This window comes from Lathamus discolor, chromosome 1 (genome assembly GCF_037157495.1).
Source record: "Lathamus discolor isolate bLatDis1 chromosome 1, bLatDis1.hap1, whole genome shotgun sequence".
Taxonomy (NCBI): domain Eukaryota; kingdom Metazoa; phylum Chordata; class Aves; order Psittaciformes; family Psittacidae; genus Lathamus; species Lathamus discolor.
In genome coordinates this window covers 48,389,777-48,410,512 of record NC_088884.1, presented here as the reverse complement: position 1 = coordinate 48,410,512, position 20,736 = coordinate 48,389,777, and the positions used below count along the sequence as shown (strand labels likewise).

Here is a 20,736-nt window from a genome sequence, read left to right as displayed (position 1 = left end):
CCTGTGAAGAGCTGGGATGACCAACACTGCTTTCCATAGCTTCCCTGTGAATAAATTCCTGTCACAGAATCATGACAGGAGCCTGTGTCCACCCTCAAGCATTTAGAAATGAAATTGAGGTAGGCCACAAAAAACTGAATGCAGTTTGTAGTTGAGCTCTGGAAACCCACCATTCAATGTGCTGCGTGGTTTAACCCCAGACAGCAACTAAGCCCCACACAGTCACTCATTCACCTTCCCCCACGAGATATGGGAGAGATTAGGAAGGGTGAAAATGAGAAAACTCATGGGTTGAGATAAAGACAGTTTAATAGGTAACGCAAAAGCTGCACATGCCCGCAAAGCAAAACAAGGAATTCATTCACCACTTCCCATCGGCAGGAAGGTTTTCAGCCATCTCCAGGAGAGCTGGGCTCTCTGACACATTACAGTGACTTGGAAAGACAGACACTGTAACTTTGAATGACCCCTCTTCCTTCTTCTTCCCCCAGCTTATATGCTGAGCATGACGTCATAAGGTATGGACTATCCTTTTGGTCAGCTGGGGTCAGCTATCCTGGCTATGTACCCTCCCATCTTCTTGTGTACCCCAGCCTACTCTTTGGTGTGAGAAGCGGAAAAAGAACTTGACTCTATATGAGCACTGCTCAGCAATAGCTAAAACACCTTTGCATTATCAACTCTGTTTTTAATGTTGATAATTCAAAGCAGAGCCTAATGCCAGCTACTATGAAGAAAATTAACTTCATCCCAGCCAGAACCAACACATGCTAGTGGTCCATGGCTAAAGAGTTCTCACCAGTAAATCAAAAGTCAGAACTACGTTGGAAATGGGCAAGACAAAAACATGCTTTCTTATGGCTTATGGTCATAAGTTATTAGTGAGTTTAAGCCACTAAAATCTGAATTTCACAGAAAAAAACTTCCCAAACCATACTGAGGTCAATGTCAGCAGCAATGCACCTGCAAATCGCCATTGCAAATTAAGAGATGAAAAGGGGGCTATAATTCCACTATAGCCAGGCTTGGTTAAACACAAGGGCAGGTTCAAGAACTCGGATCAGGGATAGAGAGAAAAGGTACATAATGCCAGGGTGGTAAAATAACTTAATTAGACCCAAGAGTGCTATCCTGTCTGCACAACTATAAGTAAGGTAACTGTACGCAGCTTTACTGTCATGACTAACGGTGGACTGTGATGGAGCACAAAGCGGAGAAAAACCAGAGTGTTTTCCATAAGGTAGGTAACTGCTACACCAGACTGCTCTTTCACACTTTCCAGGGCTTCTTCCCAGGAGACTAAACCTGTCATCTGTTCTAAGGAGGAAAGATGCCATAACATTTTAATTCTCTGGCCCTGTTTGATAAATGCATAGACTGTGGAAGCAGCTTTGGTTGATCACTGCTAGGTGATATATGAACAATCCTTTCAGTGAGTGGGATCCTTGATTTTTTTTTTTTTTTTGTTATTGCAGGCATCCTCCTCTTCACTGCTTGTCTATTGTCAAATCTTAAACTTTTAGAGGAAGAGATTATTACTGTAAGCATATAAAACAGTCTGACAAAGCTCAGAGGGTAACACAAGAACTCCAAGGCAATGCAGCACATGAATAATCAAGAAATGAAAAAAGCTGCCATGAATTCATCAACAGTGACATGTTGTAAAATATCAACCCATTTCTCTGGATTGGATGCAGAGGCACACAGAGATTAGACATTTATCTGCCCTACAGTGAAACATAAATACATAGTGGAGTTGGGGATGGGTTCAAGAAATCTTTCTGTAGCTGAAGAGCTCACCTTTACTTTGGCAGAAACCTAGTCTTTTGAAAAATTACCATTAATTAAAGACTAAATCTAGACAAACTTTTATAACAAAATCCCTCACTTTGTACTCCAAGTATATCTAATCTCCCTTACTTGGGCTCACTATTCTTTCTTCAGTCCGTGTTAATGTGCTTCTTAATTTTCACCAAAGACTGATGTCTCAGGAAACGCTAGTTCCATAAGCTGCTGTTCTTCCCACTTAATGCATGCTCGGGAATGCATGCCTGTGTTAACCTGACAGCTGTCTTATCTGAAGAGGTCTCAAGTTCTGTTACTTCTGCCGGGATGGATTTGCCAGCAGGACTCCACACAGCAGAAATCAATCGTCATTTTTCCACACCCAGCACTAATATATTATTTACATAGGGCGCAAATTGTAGCAGCATATGCGAAGACCTTCAGGATCACTTCTATGCAAGCATTAGGAGGCACTGCTCAACAACTTTTCTACGGCTGGAGCAGGTAAAGGGAGTCTTCAGGCTACAGGTGAAAGGCTCGTTTCAGCGCCCAACTTGTATTCCGACTTTCCGAGTACGGAAAGGCAGCGCTGAAATGGAAATCGTAAATCCGGAGTTGCCTCCTGGGCGTGCGCGCCGCTGCCGCAGCTCGTGCTACGCTGAAAATACCGCGCAGCGCCTGGGAGCCCCGCCAGCGCGCCGAGCCCGCCGCATCCCCGCCGCGGGATGAGGCGGCGCCCCGGCGGCAGGAGGGGCCCCCACAGGGACCCCCCCTTCTCAGCGGCGTGGGTGGGGGGGCCCAACCCAAGGGCTTGGCTCCCCGCCGGCAGCCTAACTGTCCTCGAGTGGCGCGGCCGCTATCGGCGCCCCCCGCGCAGGAGGCTGGAGACCCCCGCCGCGCTCCGCCCCACTCGGCCGGGGTCGCCTTCCCAGGGCACTGCCGACCCCCGGGCATTGGGCGGGAGAAGCCTTCTGCTCTCACTCCCCTTTGCCAGGGCCGGGGTGCCGAGCTCCCCCCTTCCCGCACCTCCTGCATCCCCGCCTGCCGCTCCCCCTCTAGCCCAGCGGCGGACGCGCTTCCCTCCGTGCGGGGAAAGGGCAGGCCCGGCTTGTTCCTGCCTCCAACTTCCCCTAAGTTAACTCGGGTTTCCCCCTCTCTGCGTGGTCTGCCTGGGCTCTCGCTCCTCCAGGAGGGCGGGAGGGAGGGGAAAGGCGTGTCTTGCCTGTGCTGCCGCTGCCGCCGCCGCCGCTGCTGGAGGCAGATCGGAGATATAAAAGACCTGGCCAGACGCCGGGAGTGCCTCCAGTCAGTGCGGACGCTCACGCGCAGGGAGTGGGGCGCAGTGGAGCGCGCAGAGCGGCGGCGGGGGGCAGCAGGGCAGGCGGAGGCAGCGTGGGGCTCGCCGTGGGCAACCCCAATGCGTGGACTATCCGCTGCTGCGTTATGCTGGAGCTACAGTTCCGCTGAAGGGAGTTTGCGCACGGCCGGCTGGGCTGGACTGCAGTGCTGCTGTTCCTTATGAAGAAGGCACAAGTAAGTGAGGCCGGGGGGCGAGGGGCTGCCGGGGGCAACGGCTGGACCGCGGGTCCCCGGCGGATGCCGCCGACCGGGGAGCTGCTGAAGCGGAGAGCGGTGCGCGGGTAGGGGCAGCCGCCGTGCGAGGAGCGCGCACCAGTGTCCGTGGGGGTGTCCACCGGGAGCCGGGAGATGAGGGGAGCCGGGGATGGCGACCGCTGCGCTTGGTGAGCGGTTTGGGAGAGCGGGGTGGGAGGAGACGAAAAGATACCGCCCGTCTTGCCGTCGTCGCCCGTGGAAAAGTTGCAGCAAGCGGCTTGATCTGCGGCTGAGCCGTGGGAGATCTGAGAAGGCACTTGGAAAAATTGCCTTAATACATCAGTGGCCTGCGTTACACTGCCAGGCTGAGTGCGAAAACGGGCAATAATCGGAGGCGTCGGTGCCGCGGCTGATGCCGTGCGCGGGGCTCCATCCGAACCGCTCCGTCTTGCGGAGCCGAGCCGGTGTGGCGGGCAGCTCCACATCCCGCCCCGCGCGCTCCCGCACCCACTGCCAAGACCTGCTCTGAACCGTGGCGGGCGTCCCTGCCGCTATTTTTCCAAGTTCTGTAGAAATACAGAACAGTGGTTGAGCTGTGCGTTGCTTTCTTGAAAGGATGGATGGGGACAGACGTGAGTGAAAAGTCACCCTGTAACAAATACACAGCTCAGGGGAACTCCAAGAAGTTGAAGGCTTGACTTTGCGAGGTGCCGCCACCCTCTATCCTGGCTGACCTCGGGACTCCGTGCCAGACTGAGCTCTGAGTGAGCAGTGCAGCGGGTGCTGTGCTGGGGATTTTGCCTTCGCCTCTGCGTCTTGGTTAGGAACGAGATACTGTCTGCTTTTGTCTATTTCTTGGCAGTTGCTGGGTCCCCTGCACGCCTGCAGCCTGTAGGCACTTCAGCATACAGTCACTGGAAAAATCACAAAATACATGTATCAATTTTTTAAATGGAGAAGACCTTACTGAAGTCTTTGGGGCAGTTAAACAGTTTTTTCAAGATGTGACAGGGATTAGAAATATTTGCTTTCTGAAATATCCAAATTTCAACTGGCCCAAGAACTAGAGAATGTACCATGGTTAAGAAGTTATAACTTGGAGACTTAATTTTTGTGATGCTGAGGTACAGTTAAATGATCAGCTCCGAATTCTAACACCATATATCCATTGTTGTTACTTATTCCCTCTAGATGGCTAAAGATGCCTTACACCGCAGAGCTGTTGTTTCAGACCTTATATACAAACTTGGTCAAATATGCTGAGTACATTATTAGATTGGAATGGTCTCTTAAAGCGTAAGAGACATATTTATGTGTGCTTAGGTATATGCGTTAATACTGGAGTGGACGGCAATAAAGTCGCAGGATGTTATCGTAGCCCATGGAACCATATACATAGGGCTCACTCCCCAGAGAAGAAAAAACTGTTCAGCAAACAAATGAGGATATACGAGTGCAAGCAGTCAAGCGTTTTATTTCACATGTTCTGTAATCTTCTAAAGCCAACAGAGTACTTCTGCAAATTCAGACCAAAGCAGGAGCAATCTCTCTTTCATTGTAAACTGGGAAAGACAGGCAGTCTTGGCATTCGGGACCATATGGCTTGACTCAGGGGCTCACGAGCTGTAGCCTGTGGAACAGCTTCTTGTCATGGTTGGTGAAGCATCTGTCAGCCTTCAAGCAGTTACGCTTCCTGCTTTCTGGAGGCAGTGACAAGACTCCTAGCTCTCCAAAGGATTGTTTCCTATATTTTAAGGATTAACAAAGAAATGTGATATCGGACAATTAATCATTCCGAGGGGATCAGAGCAGGAGACACTTCAAGAAGGACTTTCCACTAAAGCCACAAAGGCCCTTGTGCAAAGAGGGAGCAAGTGAAGTGGATACATGAAGGAGGACACTCAGCACATTAAAAACACATTTTAACCTGTATGCTCTCCTGTGGCTACTTTTGCCATTGTTTTGACTGGTAACTGGCATAGTGTAAAAAGGATTGGGAAGCCCGGAAAGAAGTTTCCATTTGTTATAATAAAATATTCTGCAGTAGTGCAGAAAGTGAGAACCACTTAGTAGTACCTGGATAGTACTTAAAATAAATCAGGGATTTTGATGTTTGTGGTAATGTTACACAGGGATAATATATAACTATTGCAGCTGAAGGAGTAGCTGAGTCATGTGTCAGTGGAATGAAAGTGCTGAAAGACAAGTCAGGCTGAACACCAGACTCCAGGTTGGTCAGTTTATTTAAATCAGCCTTAACCTGAGAAACCACAGGAACTGCAGAAGCATGTTTCCCAGCAGTGTCAGCCCCAGAAGGATGGTTTCTGAAACTAAACAGTTCGATAAATATATAACCCCTTGTTTTGAACGTACCAACACCTCCTGGAGTTTTTATATTTTTTTAAAGTAATAATGCCTTTAAAAATCTGATTAAGCATATGGGATCCAGTCATACAAATCCTTCTTCAATGGGACTATTTCCATGAATTAATCTTATTGAAGGATTACTTGTATGAGAAGATTTGCAGGCTTATATACTCAGTAATTAAAACTATTATCAGAAGTGAGTTTATGCTCATTTTCATGCATGCTAGTATTTTACAAGTAAAATATCACTGGTGATATTTTGAATAAAAGAGAATGAGTGGTGCTAGTGTGATACAATCTTGCAAAAACGTGGCAGATTTATTTGCTTGTTCTTTGTATGGTTTGAAGGCAGGCTAAGTAGGATTAAGTTACTAAGAAATATGCTGCAAGGAGGAGTCACCCATGGGGCTGGCTCAGAAGGCTGCTAATGGTAAGGTATCACAAATACTTGGTTCAGCAGTGGATTAGATGCACAACCTCTTAGAAACCTCAGTATTAGAAGTGTCTTAGATCTCAGCTTGGCTTTTTAACTCTGAACATGTGCATTATTAATGGTAGTTAAATGACCTTCTTAGGTTGTCCTATCCGTGGTATGTTTGTGTCACTGAAGTGGGAGACTGTAGAAATAACTATGGAATAATACCTGGAAAAAGAATTAGTACACAAGTTGCCTGATCCAGTTCTCATATCAGCAGGCTAAACCAGAAAAGCAAAGCAGGTATCTGATACCTTTGTGCGAGCTTGCAGTCATTGTTATAGGGGAAATAGTGAGCTCTGATCTCCCATCTTTTTTGCTCATTTCACACAAAAATGAACACTAGCTGCTGTAAGACATTTGGAGCTGATGGTAGCTATAGATCTGCTACTCATCAGAGAGAAAAAGAGAACTTGCTGGATCCAGAAGAATGTGCTGTTCACATTGAGCAGTGGACTAAGGTCTCTTCTTTCCCTTGGTTTTGACCCTGCTTAGGGAAGGGGAGGCCAGTTTGCGAGTACTGCAGCTGGAAAGAACATCCTAGAATAAGGTGTCATATGGAGAATAAGCAGAAGGTGACCTGGAAGAATTAAGGGGGGGGGGGGGCGTTTTGTAAGGCTTGTTTATGATCTTTTCATTTTTATTTTATTTTCTTGGCGTGCTTGTATTGTGCTCCTGTAGGTCTTTATTTCCGTGAACTATGCAGCACTTGGCTTTGTAGTTTAAACTGAGGCAGCTAACCCAGTCTGCTTCTGACCCAGTTCTGCCATCACACTGAAATCTAGTTTCTCCCTTTGTGCGCTGCATGTCAGTCGTTCAGGTGCAGTTCTGCAAGCTGGCAGTGCCATTCTCCAAGTTTTGTTATGTGACTTAATGGTATGCTGGCTCATGTTATCACCATATTGTACGAAAGTTAAGAGTTGGCAAGATGCAGCCCTTGGCTTCGGGTGGGCAATGCTCAGTATGCAGTATGTAAACACAACACCCATTTATTTGAAGCAAGGCAGGAAAAATCTCCCTACGCAATTCCATTTGAGCGGTGTGGGAGCTGACAGATGAAAACGAAAGCATTTGTTTGGACCCTGGTCTTTGGTATGCCAAACCTGAGGTTAACCAGCCTTTTAACTGGATTTGCAGTGTCCAAATCCACTTGGGTTTGTTTGTTGTTGTTGTTCTTTTTCCCTGTGCACTTGTGGAAAAGGGAAATGGACAAATACAAGGTGAGTGGAGAGGGGTAGCACTCCTCTTTATTCTTGTGGGTTGGCCCATGTTTGCATTGGGTACTGAGTCATATGTAAACCTGCAAAAAAGATGTTCGTAAATATTACTGATGCCGAAATAACTGATGGTGGGGAGCGTGTAAAATAGCAGTTTCATTGCTGGATGGTTTTATTTATTGGCAAATGTAAATAGTATCAGACATTTATCATTATGAGAATGAAAATGTGTTACAATTAAACATAGAAAACAAAAATAGGTTTTTTTATTTGATTAAAGCTGGTACCATGCATATATCTGAAGTCTATGAAAGTAGATACACTAATGGACATGTTATTTCTACTGTATGTCTAAATAAAAGCCAATTTAGGAGTTCAGATTAATGAACACTTGGGATCATAGTAATGTAGGCAGTAAATTATTGTCTAATTTCCTATTGTTATCTGATAGCCACTGGGTGAATGATCTGTTGCTGTTTCTTGTTTTAAATGTTTTAAGTTATACAAGGTAGATGAATGTGATAACCATTTTAAATCCAATTAGGAATTTTCTACTTTATACATATTTTTGTGTTTTCATGGCTGTGTGGAGCATACCTAAGTAAGAGTGCATGGTGAAAATAGCATCAGATCTAAGAGGTGTCTGCAGGTATTGCCTCAAGGAGGCCCTTGTGGAACTCTCTGCTTTGCAGCCATGCCATGCTTTGGAACACACTGTTCTGCAGAAAGTGGGTAAATAAGTAAGTTAGTCCTGAGCTTCCAACTGTTCATCAGCTCTTGAAGCGACACTAGAAGTGAGACCAGTTGGTGCAGGCTTGGGGGTTTGAGTGCAGGTTTCCCCGTGGCAAAGCCGTTAGCTGACCACTGGTTGACAGTCGTCAGTGCTCCTGGAAGGATCTCTCAAAGAAGTCTGCCTTTCAGGTATCTTCTAGCCCCAAACCTTCACTGCTGTGAAAAAGCACTTGTAAGCATGAAGGAACTGTAGTATTTGGTTATTATTCTTTTTCTTCATTTTTGCTGCAAAACATACTGGGTAGAGAAGATCAGGTTGAGGAATGATCCTCAAGGTCATATTAGCCTCAAGAGCTACCTCTTCTCCCATTTGGTGCCTGTATAGCTGCCATTCAAATGGTACTTCTTAATGTCCCAATGAAGAGTTATTAGCAGTCGGGCTAGGTATCTCACTTGTGCACCTTCACTGGCTTCTCTTCAGTTTTGGGCAGCAGAGCTGAGAGATCAGAGGGGTGTGTGCTGGCAGCCTTGGACTTGGGGCAGAGGTGGGCTGCACCCTTCTGCTCAGACTGATGTTCAGCAGAGCCTTGTTTAGACTGGGCTGTCACAAATGGATGAGTATATGGTCTACAAAGATTACCTCTGGGTTGGTGAACAGCCTTGTTTCAATCCAGAGAAAAAGGCTAACCCAAAAGAATTCACCTTAGCATACTCACTGGAGTGAGAAAGGCACAGTTCACATCTTTTCTTGGATAGGAACTTAGGTCTTCAGGAAGGGCCTATCTGTCTCATCTGTCTTGTTGATACTGTTCTGTTGAAGGTTTATTTATTTAATCTTGAGGGTGGCTGACACATGAACCAGGAATGGGGGGGGGGGGGATTGTATTTCAAGCCACAAACCCAAATTGACAGATTGCGAATCATGCCAGCCTCTGAACTTGCATTCAGAAAGATTTAGGCATCTGCAAATCAATCTGAAAACATTGGTCTGCCAGTCCTATCTGTGTAGTTTGGCCAGTCCTACATGACTGAGCCTGGCTTCAATGCAATCATGTTAACAGTCTCAGTGAAAATAAGCCCTCATCCAGTGTCTTATTCAGCTGGTCTTCTGCCTTTCATTTGTTCTTCTGTCATCAGCTCCAGGGACATCAGTTCAGTGACAGTTAAGACCAAGGATAAGTTTAGCCCAGGTAGCTCAACCATTTCTTCCTTAGGTGTACCATAAGAAGCTTTTAGAAGCACCCTATGTACAGCTTTGGAGATATGTTAAGTATATGCAATCTATTTATAGTATGATAGGGCCTATATTCTACATTTTCTTTGGCTGGCATCTCTCTACTTGATGTAGGCAGGATCACTTGTGCGGATAGCCTTCTGGTATCTTTCCTCCCAAGTACATTACATGATTTTAATTTTTACCTTGCACCTACGGAAGTTGGGAAGGAATCCAAATGTCTCACCCCATTGAACCAGCGCCCACGTACATACAGGGGAGCATACACCATGCAAAACCAGCTGGTATTTTCTAAGTGGATGCGGGCATATGTTTGTGCACAAACTTACATGCAGTGAAGTTTCTAAGTGTGGTGTGCAAGCCATGGCACAACTGATTTACCAGAATATCCAGTTTCAGCCTAGAATAACACATGCACAGAAATATGTGTCAGCGGTGTGTATTTCCTTTACAGCAGCAACATAATCTGTGTGTGAATTCACACCGTGCTTTATCATCAAAGAAGTAAGGCAGAGGATAGCACAGCAGAACCTTCTTGGAAATAAAGGCTTATCTGAGTCCTGTACAGGATAATCTTAAACCATTCTTGTCGAGTGGATCTATAGGTTTTTCTTTGTGCATTTTTGTTCTTTATGTGTAACCCAGAATTCAGTGACAGGTAGAGTTAATTTCTCCTTAATAGTGCTCAATTATGTTTTTGAAATGAGTTTTATGATGCTATGTGATACGTATATGCATTTTATATTAATTTGGAAGTATGAGGAAAAAATGCAGATTTTTCCTTCCTATCTTGTTCTTGCTTGGTAGCAGCAAAGTAATCTATGTCTTCCGTTTATGTTTGCGGTATGGTACATCGTTGCTAAATGGATTTTTTTGGTCTGTCTAGTAACACGTGACCTCTAATTACTTTTAGAAGAAAATTATTTGGGCTATATAAGTCAGACTAAAACTAAATTGTGCATGTCCTGACAATCTGTTTCTGTTTAGAATGGAAAATGAACTTTGTGTAAATCGTGCAACTCTCTATAAGAGTTGCTTCTGGACAGAAGAATGAACTTACTTATGTCTAAGCACATACTGAAAATCTGGAGTAACACACTGATGTGCAAGGTTCATTAAGTTAAAGTGTGATTGTTTTGAACAGTGTCTGTTAATGTGGAGATCTTGAAGTGTGTAAGAAAGTTTCTTCCTCCATTTCATGTTGATCCAAAAATGTCCTGTTTATGCAGATTTCATAATTGTGTACAAAATGGGAGTAGGATACCAAGGTGCTGACTTTCGTGGTCTACCTGAAGTAGACTGAAGTAAGGCAGTGAAGAGTCAGACATGATGCATTTAAATTAATAATATGCTGCATATATGCAAAACAATTCTCTAAATGAAAAGTCAAGTGCTTAGAAATTTAGGGAAGTCGAAATTTAAACATGCTAATGGTTTATTGTAAAGAATTGTAAGTTCCAGCCCTCTAATTTCCAGCCTCCATTTGCTCATTATTAAGTGAACTCAGCAAAATTTGTCTTTTGCATTAAATGGCAAGCAGACAATATTATGCATTATGTCTTTAAACTGATATAGATCTAAATGTCAGCTCTTCCTGAGATTGGTTTTACTGCTTTGAAGCATGCAGGAATAGGAACATTAGTCAGCCAAATGAATTTAGGAAGCTTGTATAACTGCTTGGCACCCTCTTTCATTCAGATTAAAAAATATGTTCCTGAATAAACAGAGCTTTTTGGTGGTTATTTTAAAAAGGAGGAGAAAAGAAGTATCTTCAGTGTTCATAATTGCTGTCTTTTTCAAATTATTGTGATTCTACAGTGTGTGGACAGCATTTCTATTCTAATAACAAAACCTATCAGTACTGTATTTAACATGAATTAAAATGGTTCTGATAGGTATTGCTTTATTTTCAGGGAAATAAGAGCCTTATTTATAAATTGTGACTTTAAATGCTGTCACTGAAGCTGCTTTGATCTGTATTATAATCTCTGGCAAAGAATGTACCCTCGATTTGCCATGCAGTCTCCAAATCCACATCCTTTAAAAATTCTGGCTATAAACAAGTCTGTTCCAAACTATTTAGATAAATTTATTCAGTAATTGTTCCTTTAATAGGATAATGCTGGGCAGTGAAAGCCCTTTTATTGAGGCTACTAAAATCAGTGAAAATCTTGCTATTTTTAAAAACTGAATTCCATTCTCAAGACGGGGCGGTGTTCATAAACCTCGACCAGTTTTCTTCTGCCACAAATACAGGTGGTCTTCTTTCAAAAAAAGACACAAAATGACCCTTATTTCTGTGTGCATCTTTCCTGGCTGTGTTTAAGTCAGCATCCTCACCTCTGATAATAAAACTTCAGCGCTTTTAGCATCCTGAATGCTGAGGGTGTCTCTGTCACCATCCTGTTTCCTCCCACACAGTCTAAGCTTCATCTCTGGTAAACGTTTTCTAGATTATTTGTAGTAGTCTGTCCAGTGGGCATTTTTATTTCCCATTATCTGCTTGAGACCCACTTCAAATATTAATCCTTTGAATAGCCTGGTTTTAGTGTGCTTTATCTCATATGTAGAAACTAACCATCTCATGGTTAGAATGAATTTACTGTTCTGTGGAATACGTTATTTATATGATGACACTCGTTAGTTATTATTACAGTTTCGAAGTGCCCTTTGAGGAGATGTGCACTAATCTTCTTAATGGTGGGTTATATTTTCTGTGAGATTCATTACAGAAGCCAAGCAAATTTTATGATAGGCCAGGCAACTTAATGTGTCTTCTTTAAGTGCAATTCTAGAAAACTTTTGAGAACTAGGTGTAAAAATAATCGAAGAAATCATACTATATTGTGTCAGTATTTGCGTGAGTTTATCAGTACATCTGAAACAAGGGTGCTATGGAACATGTACCAGAATAGTTTAACTACAGACAACTGAAGTTCTTTAATTCACTTGAGTACTTTTCACCAGATGTAAATCTCTACAGGATGTAAACACATTTTACAGCTGTACTTTTTATAAGTAACCCCTGCGAAAATCATCGGTTTGAGGAAAAAAGGATTTGGAGACTAAAAGCAAAGTGTAGGAATGAGTCTAATTTGTAACATGGCAAAAACCTAAGAGGTAATGTTCTCTAATTGTCAGCAATCTCATATAGTTCAATCTGGTAAGCGGGTTCACAGACTGATGACAACATGTGCAAGCTACATAAATTACTCAGGTTAATTGAAACTAAAGGAGATTCTGAGGAACTTTGTAAAGGTTTAGAGAAGATAGGAGAACAGATGGCATGATGGCAAGTGGAGTTCGTTGTGTTGAAGAGCAAGGGGGATGCATTTTGGAAGGAATGTTTTGAACTAATTGTATCTACATTAATAAGAAGTTTTAATTAGTTATAAAACTACTTACAAGCTGGTTTTTAATGTTCTAATAGCAATACTTGGTCGAGAAAAATGGATGAAAAATCTCTGTATTTTACTTGCAGTAAAACAAATCAACCAGCATACTGGGATGCAGTAGGAGCAGAAAGACAAATGTAAAAGGGGGATGCTTTTATGATGGGGATGATCAGCCATCTTGAAAAAAAACTCCTGGTTACCCTATTGGAAAAAAGAATGTAAGAGAAAAAGTGGTCCTAAAATAGTCAAAAGCATTGTATGGAAACAGTGTGCGTATGAAGGAGGGCTGAAAGCTGAGGGCAAGAAATTACTGAGTAATAGGCAAGAATTAGTCTAGAGAGTAATTACTGGACGTTACTGATATTTCTTGGTACAAAAGTGAAGAAATATTTAACACAGTTGAAGTCAGAAGGTGCTAAAACAGGCAATGCTACCTTCACACACAATTACCAGTCTGGAAAGGTTTTTGACACTAGATATAATATGACTTCAGTTGCAGCTTGATATATGTTAGAGTGAGTCCAAGAGGTCATTTCCATTGAAAACAGTAGTGTTAGTCTTCTCATTCTTGCACATCTCTTCTCCTCCACTCATTCCTTAGGGATTAGTTTTCTGTCTCTGAGTTGAATTAGCTAGTCACTGTGAATTTACTGACTTGCTGAGGGGTCGGGTGAATGTCAGAAGGAAGGAAACTACAGAGAAGGAGATGCTGAGAGCTCTCTCAGTAGCAGGGAGCTGTTAGATTGCTTCAGACCATCTCATTAACCTTGACTGAAGAAAAAAGGATTATACACTTAAGTAGGTAAAAAGCCGTCGTTACTTTAGTGTGTACTCTGAGCATGAAAGGTTGCTTATCTTCTACTTCATGCAAGAAATATTCCCCTAGACAATACATTCTGTAAGTGTGAATGAACAGGTTTCTTCACTTTTCTGTGGCCACCAGGCTGATCATGGGATGATCTGACACTTCTTATTTTCCAAATCTTCATTGCCTTAATTGCACAAGTCAGATTTGGCCTAATTATAAACTTAGTTTCATATACAACCATCTGCCAAAATTACCATCTGTAACAATTCAGCCTTTACTTTTGTGAAAGGGAAAGCACTTTGAAATACATTGTAGCTGAGCTCCAATTACATGTGAAAGTAATGACAGCTGAGACATTTATAAAAGATCTTTCTTTGAAGATGTATGAATGGTTAGAACTCATAAAATTTTATGCAATGTTGACACATTGCATGGCTGTAGCCATAGAAAGAAAGCAGAGTTTCCATGGACCATGCCTAAAAGATATTCTTATACAGGACTTCAGTATCAACAGGAAAAGGCATTTAAAAGTACGTCTTTCCCTTGGAGGGTTGCATTGGAATTCAAAATATAGTTCAGTTTCTGATGCTGTAATGCAGTCACTGGCTTTTTATGTTACACAAATCATTTTGATCTACCCCATCACATTTTTACTATCTTCAACTTACAACCTTATACATTGCTTATATATTTGCATTATATACATTGCTTATATACATTGCATATACAACCTGGAACAACCTTATACATTGCTTCAATGGCCATTCTGGCAATATGTGTTCTTTAAAAAAGAAATAATGCATGTGTCTCGGGAAAATAATTTCAGGAAGAGCTTTTAAAATTAACAGTGGCATGATATATTTTAGTAAATCTTGAAAAAGGAATTGATGTTCATTTTCTATGTTCATTGATGTGAAGCTGGAATGGTAATAATCACTAAGGTATTTTTGATGTATGAAAATGTTTTCATTTTAGAGCAAAAACTTGAGAAAAAATATAGTTGATTTTTCCATGCTCATATACCAATTTGAGACAAGGTATAATGCATCAGCTTGCAAAGGTAAATGGCTTATTGCCTGCCCAGTGCTTACATTGTCTTGCAAGCATTCTTAAATGATTTGAAGATTAGTTGGTAATTTGATATGTCATTTACCTGATTTGTCTGCAGTCCCACAAGCTGTAACTTCAAGGCATTTGAGATTAGTCTCATCCATTAGCCTATCACTTTGGACAAATATTATTTTCACAAAAAAAAATATAGATCCATTCTTAATGTATTCCAATAGGAGTGTGAATGTAAGACTGTTATTCTTTCACAGATCATTACTTTAAAGCTAAATTGTTCACTCTGGTTTTGAGCATGCATAGGAAAGCATATGATTCAAATTATGTCGGAAATAAAATAATGTCTAAGAGCTTAGAGCATTTTTGGAAGTAAAATTATTTACTGGTAGCTTTCATAAATAAATATGAGACAACTGAGTTGAAATCAGGATCTGGAAAAAGTTGTCAGTTTTATTCTAGTCAGAAAATGGATTTAAATCTGGTTTTGCTCTACTCTGTGTTATTTGGAAACAGCTGAGATGAACTTGCATGATTTTCACACGTTTCTTTGTGCACCACTAAAATGTACAGTTCAGCTTGTCAGGTACAGTGAGAAGAAATACAAAATCAAGATCTACTAAAATCTTGACAGTTAATAGGTTTAAATAGGTTTAGGGAGAACATAAACCTATTAATATTGTTTCTGATGGGCTCATTAAAACTTCATTTGGTTATTGACAAATGTGCAGTCATAACCTCAAAGTGTTTAAATGATAAGGTTTAAACTTATACATTTCCAAGGGAAATATCCCAACAGACCTTTTGGTTAGCTAACTGCTGTACCAAGAAATCCTATGTAAATGAACAAAGTACAATAGGAATTTTACTGTGACAAATAAGTTCAATATGCTGAAAGTCCTCAGGGTTTTTTCTGCATCTTCTGATAAAGGAAGATGAAAACTTAGCACCAAAGCCGGCAGATGCAGATTCCATTTTACACTTTTGTTGGGTTTTTTTTAGTATGCTGGCTTTTAAATGGCTTGCCTGTAGGTGCTTTTGATCATTTTCCCTGAAAACTTGTCTTCTAGAAACCTCCTGGAGTTTTTGTGAAAATTGACTACAGATTATTGTTCAAATGTCTGCAGTGGCTGTTATGAGACCAGAAGCTGACTTCATTGCCTAACAACATGTGTTTTGTTGGAAACAGAACATGATGTGGAAAGGGTTATATATTTGTTTTAAAACTCAAACAATTTCTGACAAATGAGGCGCTGTTATGTTAAATTTTCCCCTGAATATTCACTTATGGCACATGCTAGGTCTTCTGTTGACTTAGTATAGCGTTTTGTATACAAGATGCTTGTGAAACACTGCATTAAATCTGTAAATACACATTTCTAAATAATGAATACTATACAGGCACGTCATTAATAGATATTATGTCCAATGTAGTAAATTTCTCAATGAAAAGACAAACAGTGAGAAGGAGCAGAAACACAAGCTTCACTATGGAAGACCATGACCTGGCTCTCTTCCTGCAGCCAAGCTGTGTAATGGCACTCTTACATCCTACAGTAGAGCAGTGTGTAGAATACTTATGATCTTTATTACGTGCCTCAAGGTAATAATGTAGATTTAGATTAGTGCCAGAGGCTTGGCTAAATACCTCATTGGTTTGGGTTTTTTTAATCTCTCTCTTGGTTTTGGCTGGGATAAAGTTAATTTTCTTCTATAGCTGGTTTAGTGTTTTTTGATTTAGTGTCAGAATAATTTTGATAACTCACTGATGCTTTTAATTGTTGCTAAGTAGCATTTATACCAAGTGAAGGACTTTTCAGCTTCTCCTGCACTGCCAATGAGAAGGTTGAAGGGGCATAAGAATTCAACAGGGGACACAGCCAAGACAGCTGACCCCAGCTGACCAAAGGGATATTCCACACCATATGATGTCACACTCAATATATACGCTTGGGGGAAAGCTGGCCAGGGTTTGCTGCTGCTTGGGAACTGGATGGGCGTCAGTTAGCAAATGGTGAGCAATTGCGTTCTGCATCACTTGTTCTGTATATTCTAATTCTTTTATTATCATTATTATCATTATCTTCCTTTTCTGTTCCATTAAACTGTCTTTATGTGAACCCAGTAGCTCTCTCACTTTTACCTTTCTGATTCCCTCCTACATGTCACAGGGGGCAGTGAGTGAGCGAGCACCTCTGTAGGGCTTCCTTACCGGCTGGGGTTACACCAGAAAACTTTTCAAAATGCAAAATCACATTCCTCACCAACATTGTACAAGAGAAAAGTACATGTTACATCACAATTTGAAATGTTATCAACTGAGGTTTTGGGGATCAAAGTGAAAACTTTTCAATTCTGGTGCACTGAAATTTCTTGTTCCAAGCCTTTTAAGTTGATGCAGGTGCTACTGTCTGGAGTGTATCCAGAGAAGCCAGCTATTGTGTGAGTAAATTTGGAATACCTTTTATGTCAGCTGTTACTTATCAATGGGAGAAACTACTTTGACTAATGAAGAATGATCCCTTTTAAAAGTTGCATGACTTAATGTTGATTTTAAGTTTTTTGCTCCTCTTCATTTCAGAAGCAACCACCTGGCTGTATACTGCATCCATTGTAATAGCTCCAACAATGCTCAGTAAGAGGTAGGGTAATCCTCTGTTTGCAAATCCTGGAGAGCAGGGCCTGTGTGAAACTAAAGTACTATAGAGAGTAAATAAATAGGATTTGTACTCTGAGAGGAGGTAAGAGAAAGTGAATGCTTTGCTTATTTCCCATGAGGTTTTGGGGTTTTTTTTTATTGCTTTTGTGTCATGAAGCACTGGAAGTCGGATGGACTTTTTAATTAGGCATAGCAAAGACTCAAATAGTAGTGTTGGTCTCCATAAATGCATGAAAAGAACGAACCACAAAGATGGGACTACAACTACAGAAGCAAAGGAGCAATGTTGCCGTGAGAACACATTGATATAGCTTGCTGTCAGTACACTGGACACTGGATTTAAATTGGACAGTACAAGGCGGCTTTTAACCATCAGAACAGGGAAGATCTGGAACAATTTGTCAAGGTTCATCTCCAATACTGTGTTTAATTTTGAGCCTCTCACTACAAGACATGAAATGTGTCCAAAGAAGACAAACGAAGCTGGTGAATGGTCTGGAGCACAAGTCTTATGAGGAGTGGCTTAGGGAACTGGGGTTGTTTAGCCTGGAGAAAAGAGGGGGCGGGGTGTCCTCATTGCTGTCTATCACTACCCGAAAGGAGGCTGTAGTAGGATCAGTGTAGGTCTCTTCTCCCAAGTAGCAAATGGCCTCAAGTTGTGCCAGAGGAGGTTTAGGTTTGATATTAAGATAAATTTCTTCACCAAAAGGGTTGTCAAGCATTGGAAGAGGCTGCCCAGGGAGGTGGTTGAGTAATCATCCCTGCAGGTATTTAAAAGACATGTAGATGTGGCACTTATGGACATGGTTTAGCAGTGGATTTGACAGTGCTAGGTTTACGGTTGGACTTGATGATGTTGAAGGCCTTTTCAAATGTAAACAATTCGATGACTCTGTGATATTATTCCCTCCACTCCCACTTATTCCCTCCTCTCCTGCTTTACTCCTCCACTCTTTGTTTTTATCTGGTTCCATTACAAATCTAAATTGTTTGTGGCATCAAAGGAGTGGAATATAAAAGAACTCTTATCTGGAGCCTACCTATCCCAGGAGTTAACCACAATGACTTTGAAAACTGATATCTGCTATGGAATGGGGCAGATAATGTCAGTCAAATGATTTATGCTCCAGGAAAATCATTTGTTTGGGTTTTTTTATTGCCTGTTGAGGAGGACTCGCTAAATCCGTCCCTGAATGTTGGAATTCAGGTTACCAGTATCATTTGCCTTATTAGTAGATGATGCCAGACCTTTTCTGGGTGGACTGCAGATTTACCACATTTGTTTGATGTTTGCCATGAGATCTTCACAATGGCAGAAGGACTGAGGAAAGCTGATGGAGCTCAATCCCGTGATCTTTATCATGGTGCCCACCACATTACCTTATGCAACCTCTGTTTCTCACCTTATCCTGAGTGCTCTTGCAGACAGACCATCAATGTAGCTGTAAAAAGTCAGGAAGTTAATAGTCTTACTAATCTCAGGATACATAGTACATAGTGATGTGAATAAATACTATCCTTCAGCACTGTCAAAGCTTATACTGGTGCTAACATATCCGAGAGATCCAAACAGTGTTCTTTAATCACATATAAGCTTGTAATTGTAAGGGTTATAATTAAGTTAGGTGGATGAAACACGCCTAATATTGACTATACTGGCATCTAGTTTTAGTCTGTGTTCGGCAATTATACTTCTGTAAATGAGGTGTCTCATATCAAGCCAGTCAGCGAAATTAGGTCTGAATCTATGTCCCTATGAAGATACAGGGCCTATCAGGGATGTTATCAAAGACATTCAGAGTTCAGAAATGGAACAGGGTCTTTATAAGGACATGTCTTTGGTTTAAGACCAAGTTGACCAGTCTGTGATTTATATTTAAAAAATCATCCTCTGCTTATACAAGAAAGTATAGAAGGATTGGAAAGAAAAAAATTAAAGAAAAAGAAAAAAATGCCTAAAACCTTTTAATTTTGTATCAGAATATTTTTCCTGATGTTCTCTTTCCATAGGCTCAAGCATGAACTGAAAAATCTTCAGATTAATACTACAGTTTAATTTCTAGAAAAGTTCATGTGCATCAAAGAGTAAGAGTACACTTAATCTGTTTTATTTCATATTAAAACGAAATACTAGGGAAGACAGAGACATTTTCATCATGTACGTGAGTTTCATCATATCCCAGGTATCAAAACAGCTGATATTTTCCCTGTTTGTGGTTTATAGAATATTTTTAAATTTTATCATTGTAACAGTTCTCCCATCCCAAATTCCATGTACTTTTTAGTGGATGGTTAGAATTAAATATCCACTACAGAATTTCTGTAACAACTCTTATTCCATTTCCTTTACCTGTGTTTGAAGGTCTAAGATTAAAAAGGGTGACTATGCATACATTTCCATTATAATCCAAAAGAATATTCAACATAGTGGATTTTTTTTTAGCACAGACTTGGCAAACAAGCAAGACACCTGAAATAGATCTTTAAAAACAATCTTTAATTAAATATTTTATGTACGAAAATGTCTTTTCCCTGAGGAAATCAGATCATCCACCTCCATACAGTGTGAGAATCTTGTCTTCCCTGCCAAGATAATCTTGTATCTTACTTTGCCTTCCCATTTCAATTGCTTAAAATGACTTTGGATTTATGCAAGAAAACTCTCTTGTAATTTCCCAGGAGGGAAGGGAAAAAAAATAAAAATGTTTGGAGTTTGTGGGAGGTTTTGTTGAGTCAACTAAGTTTGGTGTTCTGCTTGTTTCTATTTTGATTGTGTAGGGATTCTGGATCTCAGTGTCTCTGTTAACGAAACAAATAAATATTGGTCTTCATCACTTTAAAGTGGGATAGAAAAATATCATAGAATGGTTTAGGTTGGAAAGTACCTTAAGATCATCTGGTTCCAACCCCTCTGACATGGGATGGGTCTCTTCACTCTAGACCAGGTTGCTCAAAACCCCATCCAGCCTGTCCTTGAACACTGCCAGGGATGGAGCATTCACAACTTCTTAGGGCAACCCCTTCCAGTGCCTCACCACCTTTACAGTAAAGAACTTCCTTCTTATATCTAACCTGGACTCCCCCTGTTTAAGTTTAAACGTATTGCACTTTGTCCTATTCACTGGAGTCCCTAATAAAGAGTCCTCTCTGGCACCTTTGTAGGCCTCCTTCAGATACTGGAAGGCTGCTATGAGGTTTCCATGCAGCCTTCTCCAGGCTGAACAGCCCCAACTTTCTCAGCCTATCTTTATATAGGAGGTGCTCCAGTCCCCTGATCACCCTCATGGCCTTCCTCTGGACTTGTTCCAACAGTTCCATGTCCTTTTTATGTTGAGGACACCAGAACTGCACACAATACTCCAAGTGAGGTCTCAGAAGAGCAGAGTAGAAGGGCAGGATCACCTCCTTCGACCTGTTGGTCATGCTCCTTTTGAAGCAGCCCAGGATA

The 20,736-nt window shown here is 41.4% G+C and overlaps 1 protein-coding gene across 3 annotated transcripts in view; it reads left to right on the top strand.

Annotated features, from left to right (window-relative positions):
* Positions 1-3,040: 3,040 nt before the first annotated feature.
* Positions 3,041-20,736, top strand: part of KITLG (KIT ligand) — a 57,011-nt gene continuing 39,315 nt past the window's right edge. The window contains exon 1 of one of the 3 annotated variants that reach the window (XM_065669913.1): positions 3,041-3,318. In XM_065669913.1, the coding sequence (XP_065525985.1) occupies positions 3,304-3,318 (15 nt within the window). In that variant the 5' untranslated portion in view covers positions 3,041-3,303. The remainder of the gene's footprint in view (positions 3,319-20,736) is intronic. The other 2 variants (XM_065669922.1, XM_065669903.1) reach the window with 2 other exon arrangements.